General features: G+C 53.3%; 1 protein-coding gene across 12 annotated transcripts in view; it reads left to right on the top strand.

Moving 5' to 3' along the window:
* Positions 1–16748: 16748 nt before the first annotated feature.
* Positions 16749–27221, top strand: part of TCF3 (transcription factor 3) — a 37235-nt gene continuing 26762 nt past the window's right edge. For all 12 annotated transcript variants that reach the window (XM_090289193.1, XM_090289195.1, XM_090289191.1 and 9 more), the window contains exons 1-3: positions 16749–17032; positions 18975–19127; positions 22622–22694. In XM_090289193.1, the coding sequence (XP_090145319.1) occupies positions 19056–19127; positions 22622–22694 (145 nt within the window). In that variant the 5' untranslated portion in view covers positions 16749–17032; positions 18975–19055. The remainder of the gene's footprint in view (positions 17033–18974; positions 19128–22621; positions 22695–27221) is intronic.

The following is a 27221-nucleotide window of genomic DNA, read 5'->3' as shown; positions in this document are numbered from 1 at the left end:
CATCAGTGCCCTAATAAATGATTAGTTAAGGCGCACATACATCACGCCGCAGGGATGCCGCAGCCCTTAATTACTGCTTCAGAGGGGCCAGCAGGGCCATGGCTGCTGTCCTGAACCCCTTCCTGGGCCTGGACCCCTTCCTGGCTACTCAGCTTCCCCCTGGGTTTGAGGGGTGGGGCAGGAAGGCAAACATGGCCTTGTCTCACCCTTCTCTCCATTTCTGCCCTAGCTCAGGCCCGCCTGGTGTGTGTGTGCTCTGCTCTGCACTCAGCCTCATCCCTGACCTCCCACCTCCTCACCTGCCCCCAACATCCCTACCCTTCCAGGAACCCGAGAGCCTGGTTAAAACGTGACTCCTTCCTCATCCCCTTCCTTACTCTAAAACCTCCTGAGTCCTCACATGGCCCATGAGGGCCCCCACAAAGCCTAGCCAGCTGCTGAGCCTCCTTCTTCCCCCTACATCTGGATTCCTGCCTCAGAGCCTTTGCAGCTTCTGTTCCCTCTGCCAGAAACACCTTCTCCCCTCTGGGACCCGGCATTCCTGCTCACCTCTCACCCTGCAGCAGCTCTGGGGAGAAACCTATAGGGGCAATTTTAGGGAGAACCTGGGCAAGCCAGGAGGAGAAATTAGGGGAGAAACCAGGGGGTTGCCTGAGGGGAACTTAGGGAAGACCTTTGGGGGAACTGGTGGGAAAATTAGCAGGGACCTAAGGGGGAACATGAGGGGATATTAAGGGGGACTTGAGGGGGAAACTGGGAAGGACTTGGGGGAAACTAGGGGATAACTGAGGGGGACCCTAAGGGGACCTACAAGGTAGGGATGGACCAGGCCCAAGCTCCTGGCCTGAGGTGTCTCCACCATCCCCTCAGAGCAGCAAGGGGGACATACATCCAGACCCTGAGAGCTTTTGCCCTCCTCTGACACCCCTTGTGTCTCAGTTTCCCTAGCAGGACGTGAGGGGACACTGAGGGCTCCAGCCCCAACTGTGGGGATTTGGCAGAAGGCAGGTAAGGTCTGAGGGACAGGCAGTTCGTTTATCTATTCTTTCCTCTCCCCCTTCCCTGGTGTCCACCCACCATGGGTATCTGGCCCTTAGAGAGCTTCAGGTTTGCGGGACAGAGCTGGACACAGACTCACACAGCCTGTGTGCAGGTTAGGGCTGAGCCACAGGGAAGGAAGAGGTGCCTTGCATGTCCCCGATCAAGATACCTAATGACTCAGCCCTTGAGGGTCCCCTGCCCCCACCCCAGTGTGACTGTCTACAGTCAGATAACATTGTTCAGAAAGGGCAGGGGCCCAGCCAAGACCATACAATCTGGTGGCTCTGGGTCCTGCTCTTGGTGGGGGCGGGCAGGAGGTGTCCACGGAACTTCTCTCCAGTCTTCGTGGACCTGAGAGTGAGCCAGCCTCCACGTCAGGGGAGATGGCAGTAACATCCCCGACCCCCCTGCCAAGAGGCTCTTCACAGCTATTGGGCAAGGGCACCTGGAGAGGCCACAGTTAATGGCTGCTGAGAGGGACTAGGGAGGGTTCCAGCAGAGCTGAGAAGTGGGGAGAAATGTGACTAAGAACACAAGGAGAAAGATCGGAGTGGGAGGGGGAGACAGATAGAGAGAAACAGAGGACAGAGGAATAGAGATGGGGAGAAAGATACAGCGACAGAGATGGACAGAAAGGGGCAAAGAGAGACAGAGAAGCAGGGAGAGGAAAGAGTGTTATGAGAGGGGCAGGTAGGTGGGACCTTCCAGGAACACCAAGCTGGGGGTGTGCAGGGGAGACTCTGACAGGACAGGGGGGTCCCTCCTCCCCAGCTTTCCTCTGGTCCTGCCCAAGGCCCAGGAGCTCTGAGCTTGGCCCCCACCATTGGGCCAACCCCAAGAAGTCCCTCCTATTGTCATTGTTGAGCCCTCATTTAGCATCTATTAAGCTCCTGCTGTGTAGGGCCATTTTGTCTGGCTGGTCTGGGTCCTCTGTGGCAGGCCAGGGGCCTGCTTCTCTCCCTGGACCTCCCTCCACTGAGAACTTGCTCCCCCCATCCCTTGGCAGGCCCTTTCCCTGTACTTGGCCCCTGATAAAGTGCTCAAGGTCATACTGTATGGTTGTGGCCCAAACCTGGCTAATCTCCAGCTTCTGCCTGGAACTGCCTCCTGGCTCCTACTGGAAGCTCTGGGAGACCCCTCAGGCCCCTCCTTGGCTCTGTGCCTCAGTTCTCCTACATTCAGAGTCTCAGAAATACATAATCAAGCCCCTTTCCTCAAAGACAACCCAGGGTCAGACACAGACAAATCTGGGCTTAGAATCTCATCTGGGCTCTGAACAAGTCTCCACAACCTCCCTGAATCTCAGTTTCCCCCTTTGTAGACCAGGGCAGTTATGATTTCTGCCTCCCAGGGCTGTTGAGGAGATGAAGGGGGTAGCTGAGGCATACCGTAGCAACCCATAAATGTTGGAAATGTTGGGAATAATTGAATGATAAAGGTTTGTAGAGAAGATGAGACTGGGAGGGTTATCAAGAGTGGAAGTCCAGTCTGAGCGGTTATGATTTAATCTACTACCACCACCATTATTGCTAAGTAGTATTGTTTAGTCAATCGACAAACGCTAGCCATGGGAGCATTTGAAACTGGGCCTTTGAGGGTATATCTGGGGTGAATGTGGGTGGCCACCAGAATCAGCTCCTACTGTACCTCCACTCACCAGCTCCTCAGCCCACACTGGAGGCTAAATTTCGCTTCAGCTCTGCCCCACAAGGTCAAGCACTTCCCAGAGGCTTTTGTGGGTGCAGAAGAGGGTATGGTCAGAGGAAGGGCTGGACCCTCCAAAACCAGTCCCTTTCCTTCCCTCTCCAAGTGACGCCACCTAGAAGGCACCCTGGGAATGAAGGTGGGGGAAGGGTTGCATGTTTTGGCTCAGCCCTCTGGCTTGCAACAGCTCAGGGACTTCAGTTCCCTCATCTCTATAATGGTATCATAGACTCCTCCACCCCACATGTTGCAGTGACCAGAAGCAGACACTTAAAGTTTTTGCAGGACAACAGGGTCAATCATGAGCCACAGTTATTATTTATTATAATAACAACAATAATAATAGTGGGACAATAGGGTGGGGATTGAATATTGGGGGGCAGGGTAGGGGGAATCAAAGGGGGAAAAATGGGGCAACTGTCATAGAAAAATAATTTTTAAAAAATAACTATAAAAAACTATTTAAAATAATACATAATTGAATATGCTCTTGGGATAATTATTTTGAACAACTTGTTATATTTTATAAGACTATACAAAATAAAAGTGTTTTATCTTCAAAAAAAAATAGTGACTATTAGATTAATGCATCCCGCACATGCCTGCACACATGAGGCGATCGACACATACAGCTGGATAAATGGGTCTTCCTGGCTATGGCACGCCTCTCAGAGCCTCCATTTCCAAACCCACTAAATGGGGGCCCCAATAATGCACCCCCCCTTGTCCTGGGAGGACTGGACCAGTGGCCCACTTGGGAGAGCCCATAGGCACAGGCCTCCCTTCTGCCTGCCCCCCACTCTGCGCCCTTGGGGAGCCGTTTACAAGAAGCCTTGCGCTTCTCCTACGGCCCCTGCCTGGCGGCTGTTCCCAGCCCGGTAATCTAATCGCGTTTCCAAGACTGCGATCAATAACCCCCAGGCGGCGCCACAACGAGGCTCTTAAAGGGCCGGCATCCTAGTCCTGGCTGTCAGGGAGGGGGAGCCCCATAGTTAGGCCTGGACTCCAGTTCAATGCTAGGGAAAGACGGTATCTCTGCATCAGCACAGCCCATGGCAGTCCCCACCCCCAGGCTGTGTGGCCCTGGATCTGCAGCCTGACCTCTCTGAGCTGCCTCCTCTACAAAAGGATCTGCAGGAGGCCTGCTGGAAATTCCTCTACAACTCTATTTGCCCACATTGCCCAGATGGGGAAACTGAGACCCAGAAAGGGTCTATCTTTTTTGTAGTCTGCTCTCCCCCAAACCCCCAATACCCCACTAGTGTCCCCACTCAGCACCGCCCCCCCACCTGAGGCCCCTCTGCATCCCCTCCCCGCAGGACCACGCTACCTGTCCCAGGATCTATACGAACACACTTGGCGATCAGTGTCCCTGCAGGGCCTGTCTCACTGACCTGTAGGGTATGGGGGGTTCTGTGCCCTCTCCCTTCCATTTTGCCCTGCTGAGTTTGTCTCCATTACACTGCCAACAAGGGAGAAAGTTTATTCCTCCTGGGGTGTTTGGGGATTTTCCCCTGCCTCATCCTACAAGGGAAGAACCTGAAGGTTCCCTGGGGAGCTGGAATGGTGAGCTGCTCAGAATTGGAACAGTGGACTCTTGCAGAAGTGATGGAAGAAGTCTAGAAGCAGTAATGGTGAGCTCTTCCAGAAGCAGTGATAGCAGCCAGCTCAGGAGCTAGAATGTGAACTCAGTGTCTGGCATGCTGTGGATGCAGCCCTGGTTTCTAGTGCCTGTCCTAACCAGTGCCTGACTGGGTAGCCTTGTCATTGGCTATGAATTGTCAAAAGGACTGAGCCTTCCTCCTGGTGGACTGAGGAACTGTGCCTCATACATAGTGAGTGCTCCAAAGAATGGACCTGGATTGAACTTGGAGTCTGGATGTGCTTTGGGAGAAACTGAGGCCCAGGAAGGTCATACCCTCTGTGTGTGCCCAGGTCTCGCTTGTCCTCTGACCCTGCTGACCCTATCTCCAAAGACCCAGTCACCCTCTCTGCGTCTCGCCACCCTTGCTCTGGCCAAGGAACCCTTGTCCTCACCCCCCAGCATTCTCCCCACCCCAACACTCAGGCCTGCCCCTACTTCCTTGTCACCTGCTGGGTCCAGGGTCCGGGCTGCAGGGGTAAGAGGAGAGTGATTGAGTGGCTGACCCTGTGGCTATTGTTGCCAAGGAGATGGCCCATGAGGGCTGGTGGGGGGTATGAGTGACCAGGGTCAGGGTGTGACAGAGGGATTGAGAGAAGGACAGAGAGGAAGGGGAGGGAGGGATAAAAGGAGGGGAGAGAGGGAGGGGGATATGGGCAGAGGGAAAAAACAGAGGGACAGAAGAAGAGAAGTACAGCAAAGGGGCACAGTCATCACATCAGAGCCTCATGGGGAGCTTGTCAGCTAAGTTAACAGCCATGGGTGGGACCAAACCAGCATTCACGAATTCCTGGAAGTCTACCTTTGAGGAATCACTGATGACAAGCTCTTGTCTGCAGGGCTGGGAGCCATGGGAGTTGGCACCCTGCCTGCTCTGCATGGTGGCCTCTCATCTATTCATGCCCAGGAGACCAGGGAAGGTGTCCTAGAAGAGGTGCCAATAGTGCAGGGCACTGAAGGATGAATAGGGGTTTGTGAGGTAGAGAGGGAATGCTAAGGAAGGAGACTGCTCCTCATCGCGCCGTGGGAGTGGAGAGAAAGGAATGAGTAGGTGAGATACAGGGAGGGTCTCTGCTTTGCTAATGGATATAATGCTGGAACCTCTGGGACTGCCTGCTGTGGCTGTGTTGTTGAAGCTGGGCATGGACAAGCCATCATGGAAACCATTGTATTTGTACTTCAGCTAAGGTGGGCCTCTGAGCTGTGTGCCTTCTGGGTACCAGACATGGGAGGCACCTTCACAGAGCATGGGTTCTCATGGATGTGCAGGCAGCAGCCAGTCTCAGATCAAGGCAAAAAAGGAAAGAAACAGGATGGGAAAGAGAATCAAATGGGGTCCAGCACTAACTGGAGGTGACACTGAGCCTGAACATGTACATATGTAAACATACATAAATATGCCAGAGAATGTGTACATGCATTAGCCAGGACAGATGCATTTGCAAATATGAGGGGCCACACAGGAGAACATGCACATGTGACTGTGCCTGAGGGAGGGCAGGTGACCAGATCAAAGCACAAAGTAGCCCTGTGGGCATGCCCGACACGTGTGCACATTTGTGAACAAACTACATGCTTCACACATTCAAACACTCACATGTATGGACACTCCAGGGCATATATACAGTATTCCCTCACTTATCACGGGTATTACGTTCTAGACCCCCACCGCGAAGTAGAAACCTTACATTTATTCTACACTCTTAAACCTACGTAACTTAACATACATATACAGTACCACAAGTACATGTGTAGACACATCTGAGCACACTGTATCCAAGCCAATTGTTACAGCATGTAACAAACATGCCAGAACACAAATGTAAATATGCCCCAGCACACGAACATGTATACACACGAACGTATACAGCATGCACAAGCCTACCAGTGTGCACGTAAGCTCATGTGTACGTGTCAGCAAGAATGAGCGTGTGAGCACGAGTGAGAACCAGAGAACACAGCTGAGCTGCGTACACGCAGGAGCACATCGTGGCACACGTGGACTTGCGCACGCACGTGCCCGCGCCCAGATGCGCCGTACACACGCTCTAGCCGGCCAGAGCACACGCGTGCGCTTGGGAACGCAAGTGGAGTACGGGCTCACAAGTGCGCAGGTCGCAGCCCCACTCCCCAGGCGCTCCGCAATTCTGGGCGCCGAGCGCCCTCTGATGGACAGCGGTAGCGGCGCGGGCTCCGCGGCACGTTCGTCCCTGCGAGCGCAATGGAGGGTCCCGGTCCAGACTGCCCCTTCACCAACCAGGTCAGGCCGGGGGTCATTGTGAGAGTCAAATGGTTACACAGGGGTGAAAATGGGACTGGAGGGTCCCCAGGGGTCAGGACAGGCAGCCGAATGGAGCCCCCAGTTCCTTCCTCACCATTCAGCCCCTCCATCCTTCCCGTTGGCTCCCGCGCGCGCGCCCGGGTCTGAGAGAAACTGATCGGCTCGGTATCCCCCAACTTGGGAACTTCCTGGGTGTCCCAGAGTGCGAGTTGGGCGCCCTGGGGCGGGGGCTCATTGGAAGGCCCGCGGCCTCTCCTCGGGACGCCACCAGGTGGCAGCACGCACCCAGGTGCGTACCTCCGGACAGTGGGAGAGGAGTGATCTGGGAGGAGCCTGCGTGACTAAAGCATCCTACCTCTCCGCGCTAATTTCTGCTTCCCAGCCTTGCGGTAAGGACGTGGAGTTGACAGGCTTGGGCACGTGTGTGGTACAGAGTGGCACCAAAGGTCTCTGAGGAGAGGGGATCTTGTAGAAAAAGGACCAATACACGTGGGGGGGGGGGTGCGGGGAGCAACAGCATGAGCAAAGGCCCAGGGGTGGGCCATCTGAACAAGTGGGAGCTGAAAGGCATTCTGAGGCTGAGCGAGCCAGAGGCCAAATGTAGAGGCAGGAGGTTTGCAGGGGGAGCCCACCCTGCAGCTGTGGAGGAGGCCAGGGTTTTGTCCTGAATTCAGGAGGTTGGGCTGATAGCCTCATGCAGGGCCTGTGACAGAATCCAAAGGTTTGAAGACCGATTCTGACCCTAAATTCTCAACTTCCCCAATATGGGATGCTCAGAATGGAGCCACTTGCAAAAACTTCCAGAATCCTGATCCCCCTGGCTGATGTTAAGGTTGATACCTGGGAGGGAGGCAGGGACACCCAGGGGTGAGGATCCTGTATCCACAGACCCAGTGATGGAGGCTCCATTTCCACCCCCTTGACAGTTCCAGAGTTTCTGTGCCTTTAAAATAATGCAGCAAAATTAGCAACTCTGCCATCGTTCATATGCTGAAATGCAAATCAGGGGGTGATTAAGCCACAGCCCCCAGAGGATATTTCTGTGGTGATCTGACAGATTCTTCTGTCAGTGAGGTTTGGGGATTGATGTGCTGGAGGTGGAAGGGGGATATAGATCTGGGGTTGAGGGTCCTTGGTGGTACCCAGCTCCCAGACCCCCCACAGTGCTCCCTCAGATGCTTACAAATCCCTCCTGAGTACCTTCCCCAGGGACTGGCCTTGGAGCCTGAATGGGGAAGCAGTGGGCAGGTTCAGCCAGGCCAACTTGCTAAGTGACCTGGGAGTGGGGACTAGTATTTGGCTGGGGATGACCCTTGAACCTCAGGGCCTTTGCACTGGCACTGTTCCAACCAGTATTACTCCTCGCCTTCATACCCCCTCCCAGGGACCCTCTGGCCACCCGGCTCTGGCCCAATAGCTTCAATGTCTGTGATGGCTTCTTCAGGATTGTTTCCTCCTTCAGGATTCCTCCCTCACTCCCCCGCCAAGCCACATACTACCAACCTGTGGTCTCACCAGGTGTCTGTGCCCAGCACGTTTGGGCCCAGTTAGGGTTCCCACAAGCACTCTACAGAGAGACAGAAAGAGACAGAGGAAGAGAGAGAGAGATAGTGTAGGCAGCCAGACCAAAAGGGAGAGATAGACAAGAGACAGAATCAGAAGGTCAGAGACACAAAGATAGAGAAAAACAGAGAAAGTCAGAGACAGAAAGAGAGGTAAGAGGTACAGAGACACAGCCAGGCACCGTCCCTCCCAGCAGAGGCTCAGAGTTGGCCCTGGGCCAGCTGCCATCTGCTACCTCCCCTCCTCCCCACTCTGCTCTTCCTCTTGCACTCTGGTGGGGGCTGGGGCCCCAGAGGAGTCCCAGCTGCCACTGCCACACACAGGCCCACAGGCTTGTTTGTTGGCCCTTCCAGCTGCCCTGGGACCCCATAGTCCCTGGGCTGGAGAAAATGCCTCTGCCCAGTGGGGGCTTCCCAGCACCACTGGCTGTAGGACAGGCCTCTCTCTGAACCTCACCTGTGAAATGAAACCACTGTCCAATTCATCCTCTCCCTCCACTGAGTGCCCACTGTGGGCCAGGCCCAGGCAGGGTGCTGGGGACACACAAGTGGCCAGGCCAGTTGTAGTTCCAGGGACTGTCCTTGTGGAACTGGAGGTAAGGGGTACTAAACAAGCCAATCAGATGGTTATGGATATTCATAGGTACAAGTGGGAAAGATAACAATTGAGCCTTATAGGCTGAAGAGTGAGGAGAGAGGGTGTTCCTGGGAGAGGGACTAGCCGTGCAAAGGCCCTGAGGTCAGAATGAGACATAGCATCCAAGGAACAGTGAGGAGGAACCAGTGTGGCTAGAGGAAGTGAGTGAGGGGGCTGGAAGAAGGCCAGGTTGGAGAGCACATGGTATGTGCTTTGTGCACCCTCGTTTCCTTCTCTCCCAGATTCTTCCTTTCCCTCTGGGCCTGCCCAGACTCCATCCCTGCTGGGGGTGTCTGCCTAGCTCTGAGAACCACCCCTCTCCCGCAGGTCCCTGAATTGCTAACATAGCCAAGCTGCAGGCAGGGAAGGAATTAGGATCTGTTGGGTGAGTTTTCTTCTTCTTCATGCCTGTTCTGCAACCTTGTAAGCAAGGCACAGAGAGGTCACAGGCTGGCCTGAGATCTAGCATTCTGACAAGCCCTGCTGTGGGGCCAGCTGAGGGCGGGAGAAAAGAGAGAAGCAGTGAGGGAGCCAGATTCCCTCACCCCCACACAGCAGGATGATGGGGAGGCCAGGCCCAGGAAACCAGAGTTGGGGGACTTACAGGAATTTGAGGCAGAACCTCAAACAAATGGGAAAACTGAGATCAGCAATCTTCAGAGGGGAGGATCTGTAACCCAGTTTCTCCCAGGTGGTGCTTTGGGGCCATCCCTGCCCTCCAGGAAGGAGCCCCCTCATTCTCCCAGCACATGCCTGGAAACCAGGAGGCCCGGCCTTGACTCTGATGGACATCATCACTAATCCCCTTCAAATGATAAGAACTCCAATCCTGAGTGGGGGTATGACCACACTGGGCTCTCCTTGCAGTGCTCCTTGTACACTGCTCACTCTCAGAATCACCCCATAGGGGGACCTCCCTGGGCACTGGTGGTTTCCTCCAGGGAACACCCAATAAGCATTGTCAATGAAGTAGTTGGGGATCCCCCCAAGTGGAAACCCAGTCCCCCATTCTGTGTCTCTGCAGGGTCACACAGCTTCAGCATAGGGTTGAAAAACTAAACTTTTTTTTAATTAAAAAAAATAACCCCCTCACACACAGAGAGAAAATAAAGCCCACCCTCTGTTAATCCCACCTCTTGAATATAAATATAAAGTAAGAACTGAAAGTCCCCCCCACCCAGAGTAACCACTGAAACCTTGGGCATTTCCTCCTGCACGTTTTTCAACACATGCTTTTTTCCTTTACAAAAAAAAAAAAAAGACACTACCCCAAAAAGGCACCATGGTCTCAAACTAGTGTTATATCTGCAGAATTCACCTCAGACATCGTCCTTGTCCAGGGCACACATGCAGACCCCTCTGCTGTAAGACAAGAACAGTGTTCTGCTCACACCCATGTCTTCTTATGCATCCCCTTTGCTGGAAATGTCCCTCCCCACCGAAGTATTTGTTGTCATAAGCCATGTTCTAATGAACATACCTGCTTGTGCAACCACTGTTATTAGATTTATGAGTTTTTAGTACTGGAATTGGACAGGAAGTTCAAAGAGATGAAGAGTTTCTTAATTCTAATAAGCACCCCACAGTGGTCCCCACATCTACCTTCACCGTCACAGGATGTGACCAATCTTACTGTTTACCAACTGTAAGCACAAAAGGTGGTTTCTTGGTTCCATATCTGTTTGCATGTATTTCATCATAAGTGACTTCACACTTTGTTTTCTCTGTCTTACCATTGACCACTTGTATTTCTTCTTGTATGAACTGTTAATTTCTTTGCCTGGTTTTTTGTTTTTGTTTTTTTCTTATTGATTTGTAGGAACTCTTTTTATAGAAAGGTTACAAATCCTTCTTCTGTTATGATGTTGCAAATATTTTCTCACATAGCCTCATCTGTGGGTCTATTACAATTCAGGAGTGGTTAGTTTTTATGTAGTCAAATTTAAAGAGCTTCCTCCTTTTATAGCTCTGGACTCTGTGTCTTTATCACTCCCAAAGAAGGCATGGAGGTGAAGTAGGGGTAGGGGGCAAGGCCAGCCTTTGCATATTACCCTCCAATATTAGGAATACAGGGTGCTCAGTTGAATTCAGGCACCTCGCACCCTCTGATCCTGCCTCATATACTTTCCACCAGCCATTTGAAAACTGTCCACACAGGGACAAGCAGGGGCCAGGCCTGAGCCCAGATGCCTGGGGACCCAAGTAGATCTGTCTCTCTCCTTGGGCCTCTTGATGACCTATTTGTGCAACTTATTTGTTTTCTTTGCAAACACGCAGCTGGGCCACACCAAGCCCCAGCTAGGAGGAGCATGTGGGGTTGCTTCAATCTCTTGGGGCCTCAGTTTCCTCCTCTGCAAAATGGGGCCAACTACAGCCCCTCTGTCAATGGGCTGGCGGAAAGGTCACAGGAGATGCTGGGCGTGAAAACTGCATCCCAGTGCCAGGCACAAAGCCAGCACCTAGGGTACCTGCCCCTTCTGTAAAGCTGACCTAGATATCCACCGGGACCATACCCTTGAGGGGTCCTGGGCACAGAACCCTTCCTGGATTCACCACCCAGCTGTGTGGCTTTGGGTAAGTGGCTACATTCCCTTCTGTGTCAGTTTCCTCATCTACAAAACGAATACCACCTCACATGGCCGGGGTCTGCTCTATGAGGTGATACAGAAAGGGAAAGCAAAACATGGTCAGCTCTTGGGGCCCAGCCCCCTGATTTTCAGAAGGGAAACTGAGGCCCAAAGGGGCAGCCCCTGCTTAGGGTCATATAGCCAAGACATGGTGGTAGAGCCAAGATTTGAATACAAATATGTTGGGGAGCCAGGCCAGGGGGCTAGGAGCAGGACTCATTCTCCATTTCCACCCCTGGATAGCCACCTGTCAGGACTCAAACCTGTCCATAAAAACCAGGGGGCTTCCTGGAGGAGGGAGCACCCAATCTGAGGGCTGAACTATGAGGAGGAGATAACCAGGTACAACAAGGCCACCCTTCCTAGGCCACCCTTCCATAGGAGGAGGGCACAGCCAGGACAAAAGCCTGGAAATTCACAGGCGTTTGGAGAAACAGTAAGGAGGGGAAACTGGAGGGCTGGTAAGGCTATGAGGCGGGGAGTGGGCTGAACTGGGGCAAGGGAGGAGGCCAGGGCAGGGTTGGGCGGGATTGGGGTTAGTACCACTAACTGCCAAGGGCTTTCCATGGCCCTCAGCACACCCAGGGGATGACTTCCCATGCAACCTCCCGACCTTTACCCAAGTTGTGCTGTCTTTCCAATTACCCTCACCAGCCCAGGAACACCTCAGCATTTCAGACTCAGCTCCCCTGGCCCCAGTGAGATCATGTCACCCTGCTGGCTTTTCCCCAAGGCCCTTGAGTAAGACCCACCCACACTTCTTAGCCTGGCAGGTGCTGGTGGCCTGGAATGCCCTTCCCCCACTTCTGGAAGGCACCAGGGAGCAGGTGAAGGAGCTTGGGAGGCCAGGTGAATCCAGTGTGGGAGCCTGGCCAGCCGCAGGTGGGGGCCTGAGCCTGAGTTTCCCATTTGAACAGTGGAGTGACTCCTGCTTCCTCCTGGGAGAAGCTCAGGGGATCTGGAGAAGTCTCAGGAGAAGGGGGTCACCTCAGGGAGGACAGGAGTGCCTTCCATGTCACCATGGGCAGAGGTCACCAAGGCCATCCTGTGGGTGGGTGTGTGGGCAGCAGGAAGCCAGCCTGGCTCCCTGTCGCCTACCCCTCCCACTCCCACCCCACCCCCATCCCCAGGGAACTGGGCCAGACAGTGCATAAGAGGGAAGGACAGAAAGCGCCATGTGTTTGCATAGGCTGCCCCAGAATGTGGTGGGATAGGCCCTGGGACCCCTGAGTTAGGAACTATGGGCCACATGGGGCACCAGGCCAGGAGGGCAAGGGGCTGTTCTTGGCCGGTGGCTTGGGCCCTGAGATGGATGGGCACAGGACAGGTAGAAAGAGGCAGTTCCGTGGTTGGGCTCAGTCCAGGGGAAGGGGCCCAGCCGGGTTCTGAGTTCAGTCCAGGTCAGCGTTCATTCATTCATTCATTCACTTATGCTCCCTGACACCCAGTCCCTCATGGCCAGCCCTTTTTATTACTATCACTGGCACTAAGACGTCCTTGCTTGGAGAAGGGCACTACTATTAATTCATGCACATCCTCAGCCCCACACTGATTGGTGGCTGTCTCCTCATCCCCACTCCAAGGATGGCCCTTCAGTTCCCCCTCAAATTAATCCCAGATTCACCTGACCCATCAGCCCACAGCCTGCCTTCTCTCCCCCAGTGACCATCCCTCCTCTTCCTCCCTAAACCCTCCTCTACACGCAGCCACTGGAATCATGTCCCTTTCCTGCTCAGGTCCTCACCATGACTCCCTAATATCCTCACCATTAAGATCCAACCCCTCCCTGTGGTATCCAAGGACCTTCCCTTTGACCTTGGCCCCTCTGCTTCCATTCTGGGGGCTCCCGCCTCACAGGTTTCTTAAATACACCCTGTATAGTCCCACCTCCCCACATCTGCCCCTGTTTTTCTCCTGCCTAGAGAGTTCCTCACTCTGTCCATCAACTTAACTTCTCCTTCTGGTTACACCCAATGTCTCTGGGCCAGGGGACCCACCCTAGGGAAGTCAGGGTCCTGTGGGATATGTTCAGAGACCCTTCTGGATCTGGATCTGATACCTGACAATGGGAGGCATAAGGCAGGGGCTCTGGTCACCCTAAGAACCCCCTACCCAGCTCTCATGGTCCACCTGCTCTCCAGGACAAGTCCCAGGTGAGGGCAGGGGTCAAAGCATCCCTGGGTCCCCTCCCTACCTAATAGTCACACCTGGGAGTGCCAGAGAAATCAGGTGTGGGGAACAGCTGGTGGAACTGCTGCTTCGCCATCCACTGAACACCCAAAATGGACAGCATCCCTCCCTCATCTGGAAAGGGTAATAAGTCTCCCCATACCATCTCTAGGGAGACTCCTGACCCCAGGACAAACCAGTAGGCCCAGGAGGAACCTCCTTCCTGGGGAGAATGAATGAACAAATGAATGAATGAATGAATGAATGAATGAATTGAATTAAATGAGCCCTGATCCAGGCCTGCATGTGGGGGGAGCAGAATGGGTCATGGTGAACATGGACTTGTCAAGGTAAGGCCCTCCCATGGAGGTGGAATGGACCAAGAAGCCACTAGCTCCAGAGGCAACCATCACCCCTGCAGGAGTGCACACTGAGATGAGGAAGTGAGGTCTGTGAGAACGGTCTGGCTTGAGTGATAGGTGCTTCTTTCTCTGGACACATCTTTTGAAATGCAGAGAGGAGCTGGGTGGAGAGGGAGAGGGAGGGGTTCTATTCATACCCTAGAAGAAATTACCCACTTTGGAGACAAATGAAAATAGATGTCAAGAGGGTGGCCCTGAAGTCCCAAGTCCAATTACATTCTCTATGTGGACAACCATTGCCCAAACACATACTGGGTCTGTCTTATGAAGCTTTTAGCACCATGCCACATCTCCCAACGCCCCTCAAACTGGTGGAAATCTGTCCCTGACTTTAGTTTTACTAACCAGAAATGGGGTGACTTCTCTCACTGAGGGGTTCCCTGCCTAGGGCAAGCACAGTAGGTATGGCTGGGGTGGAAGGAGGCAGCAGGTCAGGGAGGCAGCTCTCTGGCTCCAGCCTGAGGCACCCAGAGAACAAAGGCCAAAGTCAGGCGAACAGGGGTGGGCTGTGGGCCTCCCTTGAGGCCCCCCCCCCCCAGCCTGTCTGCCTGTCCCTGTGCCAGGGCCCTGTAGCCTAGAGGCTGGGCAGAGGTGGCAGCCTATTGGGAGCACCCACAGGCTGCTCCACCCAGTGACTCAGCCCCACAGCAGGCCTCCCCAGGGAGGACAATGGTGGCTTGTGGGTGCCAGGAAGGACTCTTGGCCGGTGAGCCCCAGGGTGGACTGACCCAGCCCCCAGGGAGTAGTGCTCTGAGCCTCAGTTTCCTCATCTGGACAATGGGTTTAATCACCCAATTATGAGGATCTTACAGCCAAAAGTGTGGATGGAAAGTGTCATATCTGGGACTAAAGGGGAAGCTCTGAAGGCCCAGCTTGCCTTGGAGGGCAGGGCTGGACAGGTCACAGGTACCACTGTGCCCCAATTCCCAACACCAAGCCTGGCTCATGAATGGACCATTCACCTCCTTCCAGGGGTATGTCCAGGACCACCCCAGGAATAATGCCCAACTCTATGGTTTACACTCAATAGCCTTGGGGGTTTGGCCCACCTTGAGCGAGGCTTGGGGATCTGAGAGGCCTTAGCCCCAGCCTGGTCCTCCAGAAACCCCTGAGGCTAGGGAAGCCACAGCAGGCCACAGACGTGTGGGATCAGGGTTGGGCCACCAGGAAGGGGCCCTTACTCAAGAGTATGAGGTCCATTAGTGGGAAGAGGCCTAGGGATGCAGGCAGGAGCTATGGGAGCCCACACTGTGCCCATCACTACACCCTATTTTCCTGCTAGGGAAATTGAGGCCAGGGAATGGCAAGACTCTGCCCAAGCTCACAGTGAAGTGGGAGGGTTGAGGGATACAAACCCAGACCCCAAGAGCCTGACTCCCCTCCCCAGGTCTTGGGTATGTGGAGGACTCTTTGGGCCAGAAGGCTGTGTCATGGTGGGTGTCAAGCCTATTTTATGTGTATTAGGAGGGGCTTGTGACTTTATTAGGATAGCCTTCCTTTCCCTGGGGTCTTCTCCACTCCCCTCCCACACTTTTCTTCCTTCCTTTCAGCCCAGCTCCCTTGGCTAGAAGCAGCCCTTAACTATGGTTTGATTCAAGGCCTTCAGGTTGGGGTGGAAGAGCATTGCAGGTAGGCGGCACAGTAAGGACAAAGGCCGGGAGATGAGAATGAGCCTGGCAGGTTTCAGAACAGTAAGGAGGACCCTGTGTCCAGAGCTCCCCGGGCCGGGGCGATGGGTGGCCTCTTCTCAGGCCTGCAGGCAGTGTAGCTTTCTCCCTGGGACACAGGGAGCCATGAAAGAGTGTTATTTAATTTATAATAATAATTATTCCCATTCTGTAGGGTCTGTGGTCTTCAAAAGCCTCTTGCTGTGAGGAAAACTTGGGACCTACTAAGAGAATCAGAAGGCCTGATCTGGCTTTAGTCCTGTACAAACTCAGGTCCAAATTCTATGCTACAGATTGGGAAACTGAGACCCAGCGAGTAAGAAGTACAGCTCAGGTCCCACGCGGGGCTCTCTGACCCTGAAACTGAGCTGACCTCGGCCTCCTTGCCCATGAAATGGGTCTGATTCCTTCGCTCTGGACCTGGGTCTGGGCCTGAGTTGCCCGCTCGCAACACCCAGCACCGGGGGCAGCCCTAGGAACGCAGACACGACTAAGCCCGAGAGGCCGCGCGGGCGCCTCCGCAAACCTGAGAGTAAAACTGCAAAGCCCACCCCCGCCGTTTCTCGAGGACCTTAACTCGGAGAGTCCCGCCTCTTTCTTTGCTGCCCACAGAGGGAGTGGCCTCTTCACGAATGGCTAAATGGAACCGCCAATCATGCTTTTTCGCCTTCTGATTGGCCACTACCGCTTGCCTTATCTTTCCATCTCACGGTCCTTTCTCCCTCGCGTCATTGTTGCTTTACCTCTTATCCCCGTGCGCCTCCGCGTTGAAAAGTAGTCCCCGCCCGCGCCTCGCGCCGTTTGCAGAAGGATCCCCAGGGCGTCCCCGCTCCCAGACTGTGGATTCTGCGACGCCACAACGGCTTCCTGCGAGCGTGCGGGAGGGCGAGCCGGGCGAGGAATACTGCTGGTGCGGTGGAGACAACGGCGGAGGGATTCGCGGTGGCGCCGGACGGGGCGGACCATGGGCGGGCCTTGGAGTGGGCGTGTCCGGCGCACGGGCGGGGGACGGAACATGTCTCCCGCCGCAGGAAGATGAGGCAGTGGCGGCGCCCGCGGACGTAGCGGGCTGGACAGAGCCGACCAGACGCGGCGGCATCGCGTACTCCACGCAGGCCGCCTCCGCCAGTGCCCTGAACGCGCACGGGCGCGCGGGGAGGGGGCCGGGCCACGCGCCGCCCACGCGCGACCCTCGGGGCCAGCTGGCGCCCCTTTGTGCGGGGAGGGGGGGCCGTACGTGTGCCGCTCCCCGTGCGCTGCGGCTGGGCCGCTCTGAGCAGGTAACTGCACCGGGACCCGGGGCCGCGCGGCTTTGTGCAAAGTTGCCCCGGGCTTCCCCACGCCGTGGGTACCGGGAAGTTGGGGAGGGGGCGGTGCTCCAGGGTGCGTTCTTCACCCACCCACCCCCGCCCCGTTGCGGGCTGGGCGCGGGGCGGCGGCCGGGAGTCATTGTTCTCCAACTTTGCACGCCGGGCCTTGGGGCGGGCGACGCGCAGGGTCTGGCGCCCGCTAGGCCCGCGCGCGCCCCCTCCCCGGCCGGGCTGGCCACTTCGGGAAACTTTCCGGAGCCCGGGGAGGGGCGCAGGGGGCGCCCGAGGGGCCTTCCAACTTTGTGGCGAGGTCCTCGGGGCGCGCTCTCCCCCGGTAGGAGCACTGCGGGGCGCTGGAGTTTGGAGAGAGAGCGTGTGAGGGAGGGAGAGTCCTTTTGTCTGAGTGGAGAAGGTGCGGCCGCGGAAACTGAGGCTCAGGTTGAGGACCGGGGGCTGGGAGAACTGCGGAGTGAACATCTGCTCCGCGTTAATAGGGTAGAGGCGGCAGCGACGGCTCGGGGTTGCGAACAGTGGAGCGGTGGCGCCCCAGCTTCAAAAGACTCCCGGGCCTCGCCGCCTGCACCGGCTGTGGGGGGTAGGCAGTTGGTTTCCCAGGCCTCCCCCTGAAAGGAAGACGTTCCGTGCCCGCCTTTCTTCGAAGTGGTTCCAAACACCTTAGGAGTCCCCAAAAGTCTCAGCTCCCTTGTAAAAGCCCGTTTCAGTCCCCCACCTTAGTCTCTCTTAAAATTGGTTTCAACTATCTCACAAAAAATTGCGGTTTCGTACTCAAAAAGTCAGTTTCACATGCCCTCCCCAAAAGAAAAAAGTTAGCGGGGGAGGGTATGCGCAGGGGCATCCGTTTCACACCCAGTCTCCAGTTGATAAACAAAGCGGGGGTTTTCTCCACCGCTGAAGTTGGGTCTCCCTCGGCCTCGGAATCCCCTCTCCCCGCAGCCTCCTCCGCGGTGTCCCAACGGCCACCTTGCCACCACTTGGGGACCCAGGGAGGAAGCCAGAGGGGCTTCGTTATCCGTCTGCAGGACGAGGAAGACTTGCTCTGAGCCCTTTCCTGGGGGGTGGGGGGTGAAATGGGGTCTGGCAGGTGGATCCCTCACTCTTGCTCTGGAACAGAATGAAAACCCTGGTTTAGGACCTGCTTCCCCCAGGGGTGGGAGAGGGGATGTTTTTAAAGTTGCTTAAATACAATTCCCGGATACAATGTGACAATAAAACAACCTCGGGTTGTTTGTTTTGTTTTTTCTGAGTTGGGTTGTTTTTTTGAGGGGGAGGAGGTGAGGGGGAGCTTTGAGGGTAGGTCCTGTGCTGGGCTCCTCTTGATTTAATCATGAAGTAGGCAGGGACCTCGCCTTCTTGAGGTTTTCTTTCACTTTGAGTTTAGGGGTGACCAAGGCTTCAACATGCTGTGACAGCTGCCTGGGGGGTGGGTGTCAGCAAATTTCCTCTGGCTGGTGGCCGACTGGTTAAACCTGGGGGTGGTTGGAGATGGGAGATGTGGTCTGAGAAGGGTAGGTTCCGGCCCAGAACGTAGAGAAGTGACTGCTTCCAGTTTAAAATTTGCAGCTTGAGTCTCTGGTGGTCTCAGAGGGAATTAGGAAATCTATATTTGCTCACTCTCCCTCCCCTCGTAGTTAAAACTCCCAGGGCTCTGGGAGGGGTCTCTCCAGGGGACCGAATCCTGGCATTCTGGCTGCCCTGCCTCCACCCTCAGGGTCAGGAAGGGACTCAGTCTAGGGGGACCTAGTCCCACAGGGTTTAGAGGGGCTTTTTAAACAGCTCTCCTACTCTCCATCTGTCTACTTAGGCCACAGTCACAAAAACCTTTTTTCTTTTTCTCTTGTTTCCCTGTATGTGTTTGTCTCTGCTGCTCCCCGTGTCCACAACCACCGTCCAGCCGCCACAGGCTACCACACAGGGCCATCTCTAGGAGTGAAGTACCCATCTTAGCCCCTGAGCCCACCATTGCAGCTGGAGAATGAACCAGCCGCAGAGAATGGCGCCTGTGGGCACAGACAAGGAGCTCAGTGACCTCTTGGACTTCAGCATGGTAAGCCAGGCTCTCCCAGCCTCTCAGACACTCCTTATACACCCAGGATTCCTAGGAAAGAAGGACCAACTGAAACACCCATAAAAGCCAGGCCTAACACTTGTTTGGATGGAGGGGCTGGGGGAATTGGGGTTTCCCTCTGACGGGCAGGCTAACATGGCACTATGCATAATTGGAGTCCTTGTTGGTTTCCAAAGGCACCTGTCACCTAGACATTTGCTCAGGCACAGAATGGGTTTGGTCTGCCACTCTAGAGGTGGGGAAACTGAGACCCGGAGAGTGGGAGGGGCTACCCAGAGCCTCCAATGCCTCCAAGGGGAGGCTCACCTCTGAGGTACCTGCTTGGCTGTGTGTACACGTGGCCTTGGCCTTCTGATCTGTAAAATGGGTGTGATCAGGGTTATTTGCTACATCATGCATTAAAAAAAAAAATGGTGGTGTCCATGGTCTTAATTCTTGAGCCACATGGTGGCTAGTGCAGTCAGGTGTCCTGAAGAGACCTTTTGAGGAGTGTGGGAATCTGGGGGCAGTGCTCAGCCATCACTACCATTACTACCATTGTTATTGTTGGGGAGAGGTGGGCCCTGTGGGGGAAGGTGGGGATCCTTGTATTTCAGGTGGTTTGATACACTCCGAACAGCCCATTTCCCTGCCAGGCAAGTGGAGTTTTCAGAGAGGGTGCTGGCTTTCAGAGGTCACAGAGCTTAGACAGGCCTGGTGAGGCCAGAAACCAGAACAGAGCTCCCTTAGGTGCTGGGAGCTAGAGCGCACCTTGAACCACGGGCCTTGGTTTGCTCATCTGTGCAGTGGGCCATCTGTCACGGGTGTCCTGGTGATCAGTGTTTCCTCATAAACTGGGGAACCCAGCGTGGACAGTTCCCTAAGTTCCTTCCCTACCCCCACCCAGGCACCATTTTGGTTTGAAACAAGTTGGGGGAGGATTCTTTCGGTCTTAATTTAACCCTCCACTGGTACTGGGCTCAGGCCACTGAGATTGGTCAAAAACAAGTCCCCAAACTGAAACATCAGCCATCCTGTGGAAAAACACAGCCCTTCAGACAGTGGGCCTGTAGCTTGGGAAGGGCCAGGCCCGTATTTTTAAGCCCCGTTTTATTTTTGCCTCCCTGGCTGAGTAACTAGGGGTACAGCTCAGTTGTTTTTTTTTTTGTTAAACTGACAAGTCACAGACTACTGGTCCAGAACAGATTTGCTGGGGGGTAGGGAGCATAGGTTTAGAGCTGGCCCCTTTTCTACCATCTGAGAGCCCTGAACAACTTATCTGCCTCTCCCTTTTTTTTTTTTTTTAAGGTTTTACTTATTTTTAGAGAGAAGGGGGAAGGGAGGGAGAAAGAGAGGGAGAGAAAAAACGATGTGAGAGAGAAACTTCAATTGGTTGCCTCTCGTGCACGTGCACCTACTGGAAATCAAGTTTTGGGGGACCATGCCCAACCGAGCCACACCAGTCAGGGCCACCTCCCCTTTTGTTCAGAGGGTCTGAACATCTCCCTCTCCCCAGCTAAAAAACCAACCCATTTCACAGATGAGGAAACAGGCTGAGAGGGTGAGGGGCCCAGTGTCTCTTCTCAGAGAATCTCAGAGCTTGATTTTCATCCTCCCTTCTCGTTACAGGAGAGTGGCTCAGAGGTAGCCTCTTATTTCTGCTCGCATCCTCTCTTCTCTTTCTCTCTCTATAGTGTCCCCAGAGAAACTGAGTTTATTTGTTTCTTTGAAACACCTTGTTTTTCGACTGAAACAGAAGAGAGTTAAAGGGAAGCAGGTCTTTGGGCCAGGTTCTCAAAAGTAGGAAAGGCAACAGTCAGAATTAAATACAAAGAAACTTCTGGGTTAGAAAAGGAAGGTGATGAGGGCACTTTGACTCTGAGTGATGTTTCCTGAGTGGGCCCAAGATGGTTCCTCTGTCTTATGAGGGTCTTGGAGGACAAGGAGTTTGGGCAGTACTTGTCCTGTGACCTGACTGGGTACCACTCTGAGACTTGCCTGTGTATGGAGGCCCCCATGTGCACTGGGGTTTCACAACATCCCATGTGGTCAGAACCCCAAGTCCATTTCACAGAAGAGAATATGGAGGCTCCAGGGGTATGTGCCCTATCTGGGCTGATGATGACTCTGGTGGTGCTCAAAGGCATAGCCCATTGCCCTCTGTGGCAAGTGCGATGGCAGAACCCCTGGCACTCCAGGGGACAAAACAAAGACAAACCCCAGGGGCTTGGCTGCTAATCCCCAGTTCTGGGTCCCTCTCTTTCTTCCTCCCATCCCCCAACATATACTTCAGTTTCCCCAATGAGAAAGGAACCCATTTTGGAGAATAAGGCCCTGGGGAGTCTGGCACAGTCGAGGGAGCACAGAAACACATGCACACACCCCACCCCATCCCCAAAAGGGCACAGACCCTATGAGAACCCATTGCCATCCCTCCTGTGAGTCTCTGCTCTAACTACTGCCAGGACTAGCTGAGCATGTGGCCTTAGTTTTCCCTACTGTAGGGTGGGTCATGTGGGACAGGATCCCACTTCCTGGGCTCCTTCCAGGGCTCATAGTGCCCACATGAGAGTCACCCACAGGTGGGAGGAGCTGCATCCTCACTTCCTCCTTGGCCTGAGAATATTTGGGGGAGCCGTCAGCCATTCCCCAGCAAGCCATTACCCCAATTCTGGCCACTCAATCACTTGGGCCCCAAATGGAATCTGTTAAACCCAGATCTGTGGGGCATGGCAGAGACATGTGTTTGGTTTTTGTGGCAAAGGATTTGTTGATGTTGTGTTTTCCCGTTAACACTGCTAAGCTGTTTAATCTATAGGGAATTAACACCGAGTGTTTGAGCAGGGATGGTGGCATCCAGGGAACCACCCAGTAAATCATGGGGGGGGGGGTATAGCCTTTTCCTCAGCTTCCTGCCTCTCTGAGCCTCAGTTTCCCAATCTGAAGGATAGGCATCAGCAGTTAGGGTGCAGTGAGGGCTGCTCAGGCAGCTGCTGAGCACGGAGCTCAGCATGTGAAGGATACTTCAGTTGGGTCATGCTCTCTGTCCCATTGGTGGAGCCTGGCTGTCCTCCCCATGTCCCTGCTATGCACACAGGAGGTGACTCCAGTCTTGACAGGAAAGGTTTGTGCACATGGTGGCTGACAAGAAGGGGCTGGGCCCTATCTACCTATTAATTGTAAATGGTTTCACTTTTTAAAGCTGAAACTTTATATCATATCTAATAGCAGGTAAACTGTATCAAGTACTAAGTAGGATACACTACTCCAAAAATTACAAGCCTGGTGTAAACAGCTGATTTTAACTTCAGCTAGATACTGTTGCCACTGGTGGGCTGTGCTCTCAAGAGGAGCCTTGGTTAAGGTGGTGTGCAGTGAGGGGACCCCTGGCTGCCTTTTTCTGCCTGGCCCCTCTGATGGGGCAGGACCCATAGGCAGAGCTGCATCCCCGGATGTGCCCCCTACCCCACTCACCACTCTCTCCCTCCCCACAGATGTTCCCCCTGCCGGTGGCCAATGGGAAAGGCCGGCCCACCACCCTGGCTGGTGCCCAGTTTGGAGGCTCAGGTAGGACCCTGCCACCTTGGGGCTGTGAGTTTGCACGAAAAGATGAGTGTGTAGCATGTGGGCTGGAGCAGAGCAGGAATGGTGTGCAGCACCAGACCTAGAAGGTGGAGTGGGGCTGAGGCTAGATGCAGGCTTGTGGACCGGGTGCCAGAGGAGGAGGTGTCGGGGGGCAGTGCCTGCAGTGCCCAGGTCCAGCAGCTGGAGTGGGGGCTGGGGACAGAAAGCTTGAGAACTAGCTGCTGTAACAGTTGCATGACCTGCGTTGAATCTAACAGAGGGAGCTTGGAGGTTGTCATAGCGTCTATCCTGCACCTGGAGCCTGGGCCGTTGGCCTTGAGGTGGGAAGCGTCTATAACACTCAAAAGGGGGTCCTGTGTGAGGCAGGGACTTGAGTCTCTGAGGTCCTCTTTGCCCAGTAGGGTCCTGGGTCTCCATTCCATCTCCAAGGAGGAGACTGAAGTCCAAAAAGGGCATGATGTGGAACTCTAGATCTTGGCAAATCTTCCCAGTCCTGCAAGCCGTGGGAGAGGCCCAGCTCCCGGCTGTTTTCGTTGGAGCATGTATTAGGCCCTTATTGTATACAAGGGGATTAGGGGTTCCTGGGACTTTGAGCGTTCAAACTGGGTACATTCAGGCAAACCTGGACGAGTCAGTCACTCTACTTGACACCGAATGCTGGTGACATGGCTGTGGGAGAATGGACAGAATGACCTGAAGGAGCCTACAACAGGGGTCAGGAAGCAGAGCCAAGCCAGGCCAGTTGGGGATGGTTTCCAGAGACGTGATGGAGGCTTCAAGGCCGGAGGAATAGCACTTACAAAGGTCTTGGGTCAGGACCTTGCCTGGCACGTAGCATGTTGGAGAAATAGGGAGGAGGCTCGTGTGGCTGGAGCGGAGTGAGCATGACAGGGCGAAAGGGAGGATGTGAGGGCAGAGAGGGGATGGGGCAGGTTGTGCAGGGCCTTGTGTGCTGTGGTGAGGACTTGGGCTTTCACCCTGAGGAAAGTGGGAACCCTGAAGGGCTATGGGCAGAGAGTTGCCATGTGCATGTTGGGGAGTTCACTCTGGCTGTTGGGAGGATTTGAGGGGAGCCTTTGGGAAGGCTGGCTGTTTTAGTCTCCAGCACCTGTGGCACTCTGTGTGGACTTCGGCATCTTTCTGGGATCCCATGATTGGCACCATGGCCTTCCATGTCTCTGAGATCCAGGACAGAAGGTTCTGTCTTATCATTTCTGAATTCCATTGGGATATCCAGTGAGCTCTGGCTGGAGTTAGAAGAGGGTTTTGTGGGGGTGGTTTATGTTCATGCCGACACCCCAAAGGGAGGAACATTGTGTTGCCACCCCCATTGCCCTGCACTGGCCTTCCTCTCTGCCTGAGGAAGTGGCAGCAGGGCCAACTAGAGTCCTCCCTGAGGAGTGGAAATCCCCAAGTCCCTTTTCTCCTGAAATAGCCCACAGGAGCTGGGATTCTATCACTTCCCTGCCTTGGGCAGAGGATCAGGGCCTGGGGGCTTCCTGGTGGGGGTGGCACAGATGTGCCTTCATCTCCCCCTGGGCCTCTGCCCTGCACTGTCTTCCCTAATCCAGTGTCCGCTCACAAGGCCAACAGTCCTAAGTAGCCAAAGCCATGGCCCAGGCTAAGGGTCCCCTTCAGGACACCCCATGCCTATATTGGCTTCCTACTGGACGTCCAGCCTAGCCTCATTGGGACACCTTGTAAATATTTGCAGATTGATTTTCCATAGTTGCTGCAGGCCCTGCCCTGACCACTTTGGACTGGGAGGGTCTTGTCCAAACCCCTCTTTCATCAATAAGGCCATGTTAGCTTAAGGAGGGCACCGCCATTTATCAAGAGATTCCAAATGCTTGTAGTTCCCCCAGCCACAACCTGCCCATCACCCCTCCTTGTATGTCCTGGTCTGTCATTTTTGTGATGTTGACATTACGTCAAACTTGCTTCTCTTAAAATTTATTCCAAAAGGTTACTTCCTATCTGAAAATAAGCCTGGACCAAAATAGGAGGTGTCTGATAGTAGCTGAGTGGAATGTTGGGGTCTCAGGGCAGTGTTGCCTAGAATGTCCGAGCCATCTCTGCTTTTTTTAAAAAAAATTTTTTTAATTGATTTTTTAAAAAAGATTTTATTTATTTTTAGGGAAGGGGAAGGGAGGGAGACAGAGAGGGAGAGAAACATCGTTGTGTGAGAGAGCAGTTGCCTCTCACACACCTCAATGAGAGCCTGGCCCACAACCAGGGTATGCGCACTGACTAGGAATTGAACCAGTGACCTTTCAGTTCACAGGCTGGTGCTTAATCCTCTGAGTCACACCAGTCAGGGCTAATTGATTTTTTCCAGAGAGAGGAAGGGAGATAGAGAACAGAGAGAAAAACATGGATTTGTTATTCCTCCCATGCATTTATCGGTTGCCTCTTGTGTCTGCCCTGATCAGGAATTAAACCCACAACCATGTAGTATTGAAGACAATGCTCCCACCAACTGAGCAGACCATCTCTGTCTTTAAAAAATGGTGTCAGAGAAGTGCTGATGACCACCCAGTGCCAGGCCAGGCAGAGGCTTTCTAGTTGTTTTCTGGATTGTTGAAAGATGTATAAAACAATTTTTCCAGCCTTTCCTTTTTCGGAAACCATGAGGCACAGATCTCTTAAGTGACAATGCATACCCTGTGAAACACTACAGCGGTTCAAGGCCACCTGAGACATCAGGGAATGTTCCTTTTGGACCAAAGGAAGTGTCTCTATTTTTAAGTTCTTCACAGCTTTCTTGGTTTGTGTAAATCTAATATATGCTTGGGTGTAACTCTTAACACTTAGGAGAGATGGCTTCCACATTTCATCTTTGTAAGGACCCTGCACAGGTGTGTGTGATTGTCCTCTGGGAAAGTCACTAGCTGGCTGTGGACCTGTATTCACTGTGAAATGTCCTCCTTAATGAGCATGAGCTCTTTTGAAATTTCTTTCCATTTAATTAGTGAAAAGGAACATGTCATTGGTGGGCACTTATTTGATTAACAATGGGTAATTACCTTTTCAAAAGCTGTTGGGCCATATGAGCTCTTTTTTTATTAAAAAAATAGTTTTTATTTTTGATTTTAGAGAGAGGGGACAGGAGGGAGAAAGAGAGGGAGGGAAACATTGATGTGAGAAATATCGATCGGTTGCCTTCTGCATGTACCCCAACTTGGGTACAAACCTTGCAACCCAGGCATGTGCCTTGACCAGGAGTCAAACTGGCAACCTTTCAGTTTGTGGGAAGACACCCAACTAAGAGCCACACCGTCTGGGGCCATCGAGTGCTTTTCAATGAATTTCCCATTTACTGTCTTGAGCCTGCTTTTTTTTGTGGGGGGGGTCTATCAACTTTTTAGTTTAGCTAACTTTCTTTTTCTAAGATTTTACTTATTTATTTTTAGAGAGGGGAAAAGAGGGAGAAAGAGAGGGAGAGAAACATCAATCGGTTGCCTCTCAAATGCACCCCGACTGGAGAGCAAGCCTGCAACCCAGGCATGTGCCCTGACTGGGAATCAAACTGGCGACCTTTTGCTTTGCGGGATGACACCCAATCAATTGAGCCACACTGATCAGGGCTAACTTTCTATTTTGAAATAATCATAGATTCAAAGGACATTGCAAAGAATTGTACGGAGATGTCCTGTTCCCCGACCCCAAGTCCCCGAGATACCCTGCATGTCTGTAATATATGAAATTGCAAAGATGGCCTTGGTACAGTACACAGTTTATTCAGGTCTCACCAGTGCATGTGTGCCTATGCATGCATGTGTGTATAATTCTGCGTAGTTTGTCCCACATGTAGGTCCATTAAGCCACCACTACAACTGAGACACAGAGCTGTCCCATTACCCCAGTATCTTTCCCTGGCTGCCCATTCATAGTCACTTGCGCCTGGATACCACTAATTTACTATTCATCTTCACATTTTGTCATGTTGAGAATGTTATATACACAGAACCACACAGCTTGTCACCTTTCGAGATTGGCTTTGTTCACTCAGCATAATTTCCTATAGCTCCATCCACGTTGTTGGCTATTTCAATGGTTCTTTTTTTTTCTGCCTGATGAAGTTTTTTTAATCAACAATGACCTAGGTCACCATTTCCTGAGCACTGTATACCAGGTACCCAAACTGGGTCATTGATTGTGAGTTCTCCATCCTCACAGGTCAATGAAATAGGTGCTGTTATCATCCCCATGTTATAGAGATACTGAAAGTCAGGTTTAGTAACCATCCCAGCTAACCACTCAATGCTGACTCCCCGTATCCCATACCCATACCCTATATTGATCTTTTTGATTTGCAGTAACTCTTTATATAGGAAGGATGCTCTTTTGTGATCTATGTTGCACCTGTTTTTTCTCAACTTACCAACTATTGTTAATAATGGAGGTTTTTTATTTGTCTCAGTGGTTTACTGGCTTAATTTTAGTGTTATCAAGTATTTCATTTATGATGTGTTCTACCCTTGGGGCCATTTCTGAAAAATCCTAAGG

Source organism: Furipterus horrens, unplaced genomic scaffold (assembly GCF_987537825.1).
Source record: "Furipterus horrens unplaced genomic scaffold, mFurHor1.1.pri manual_scaffold_10, whole genome shotgun sequence".
Taxonomy (NCBI): Eukaryota; Metazoa; Chordata; class Mammalia; order Chiroptera; family Furipteridae; genus Furipterus; species Furipterus horrens.
The sequence above is the reverse complement of the archived record's forward strand: the minus strand, read 5'-3'. Positions and strand labels throughout refer to the sequence as shown.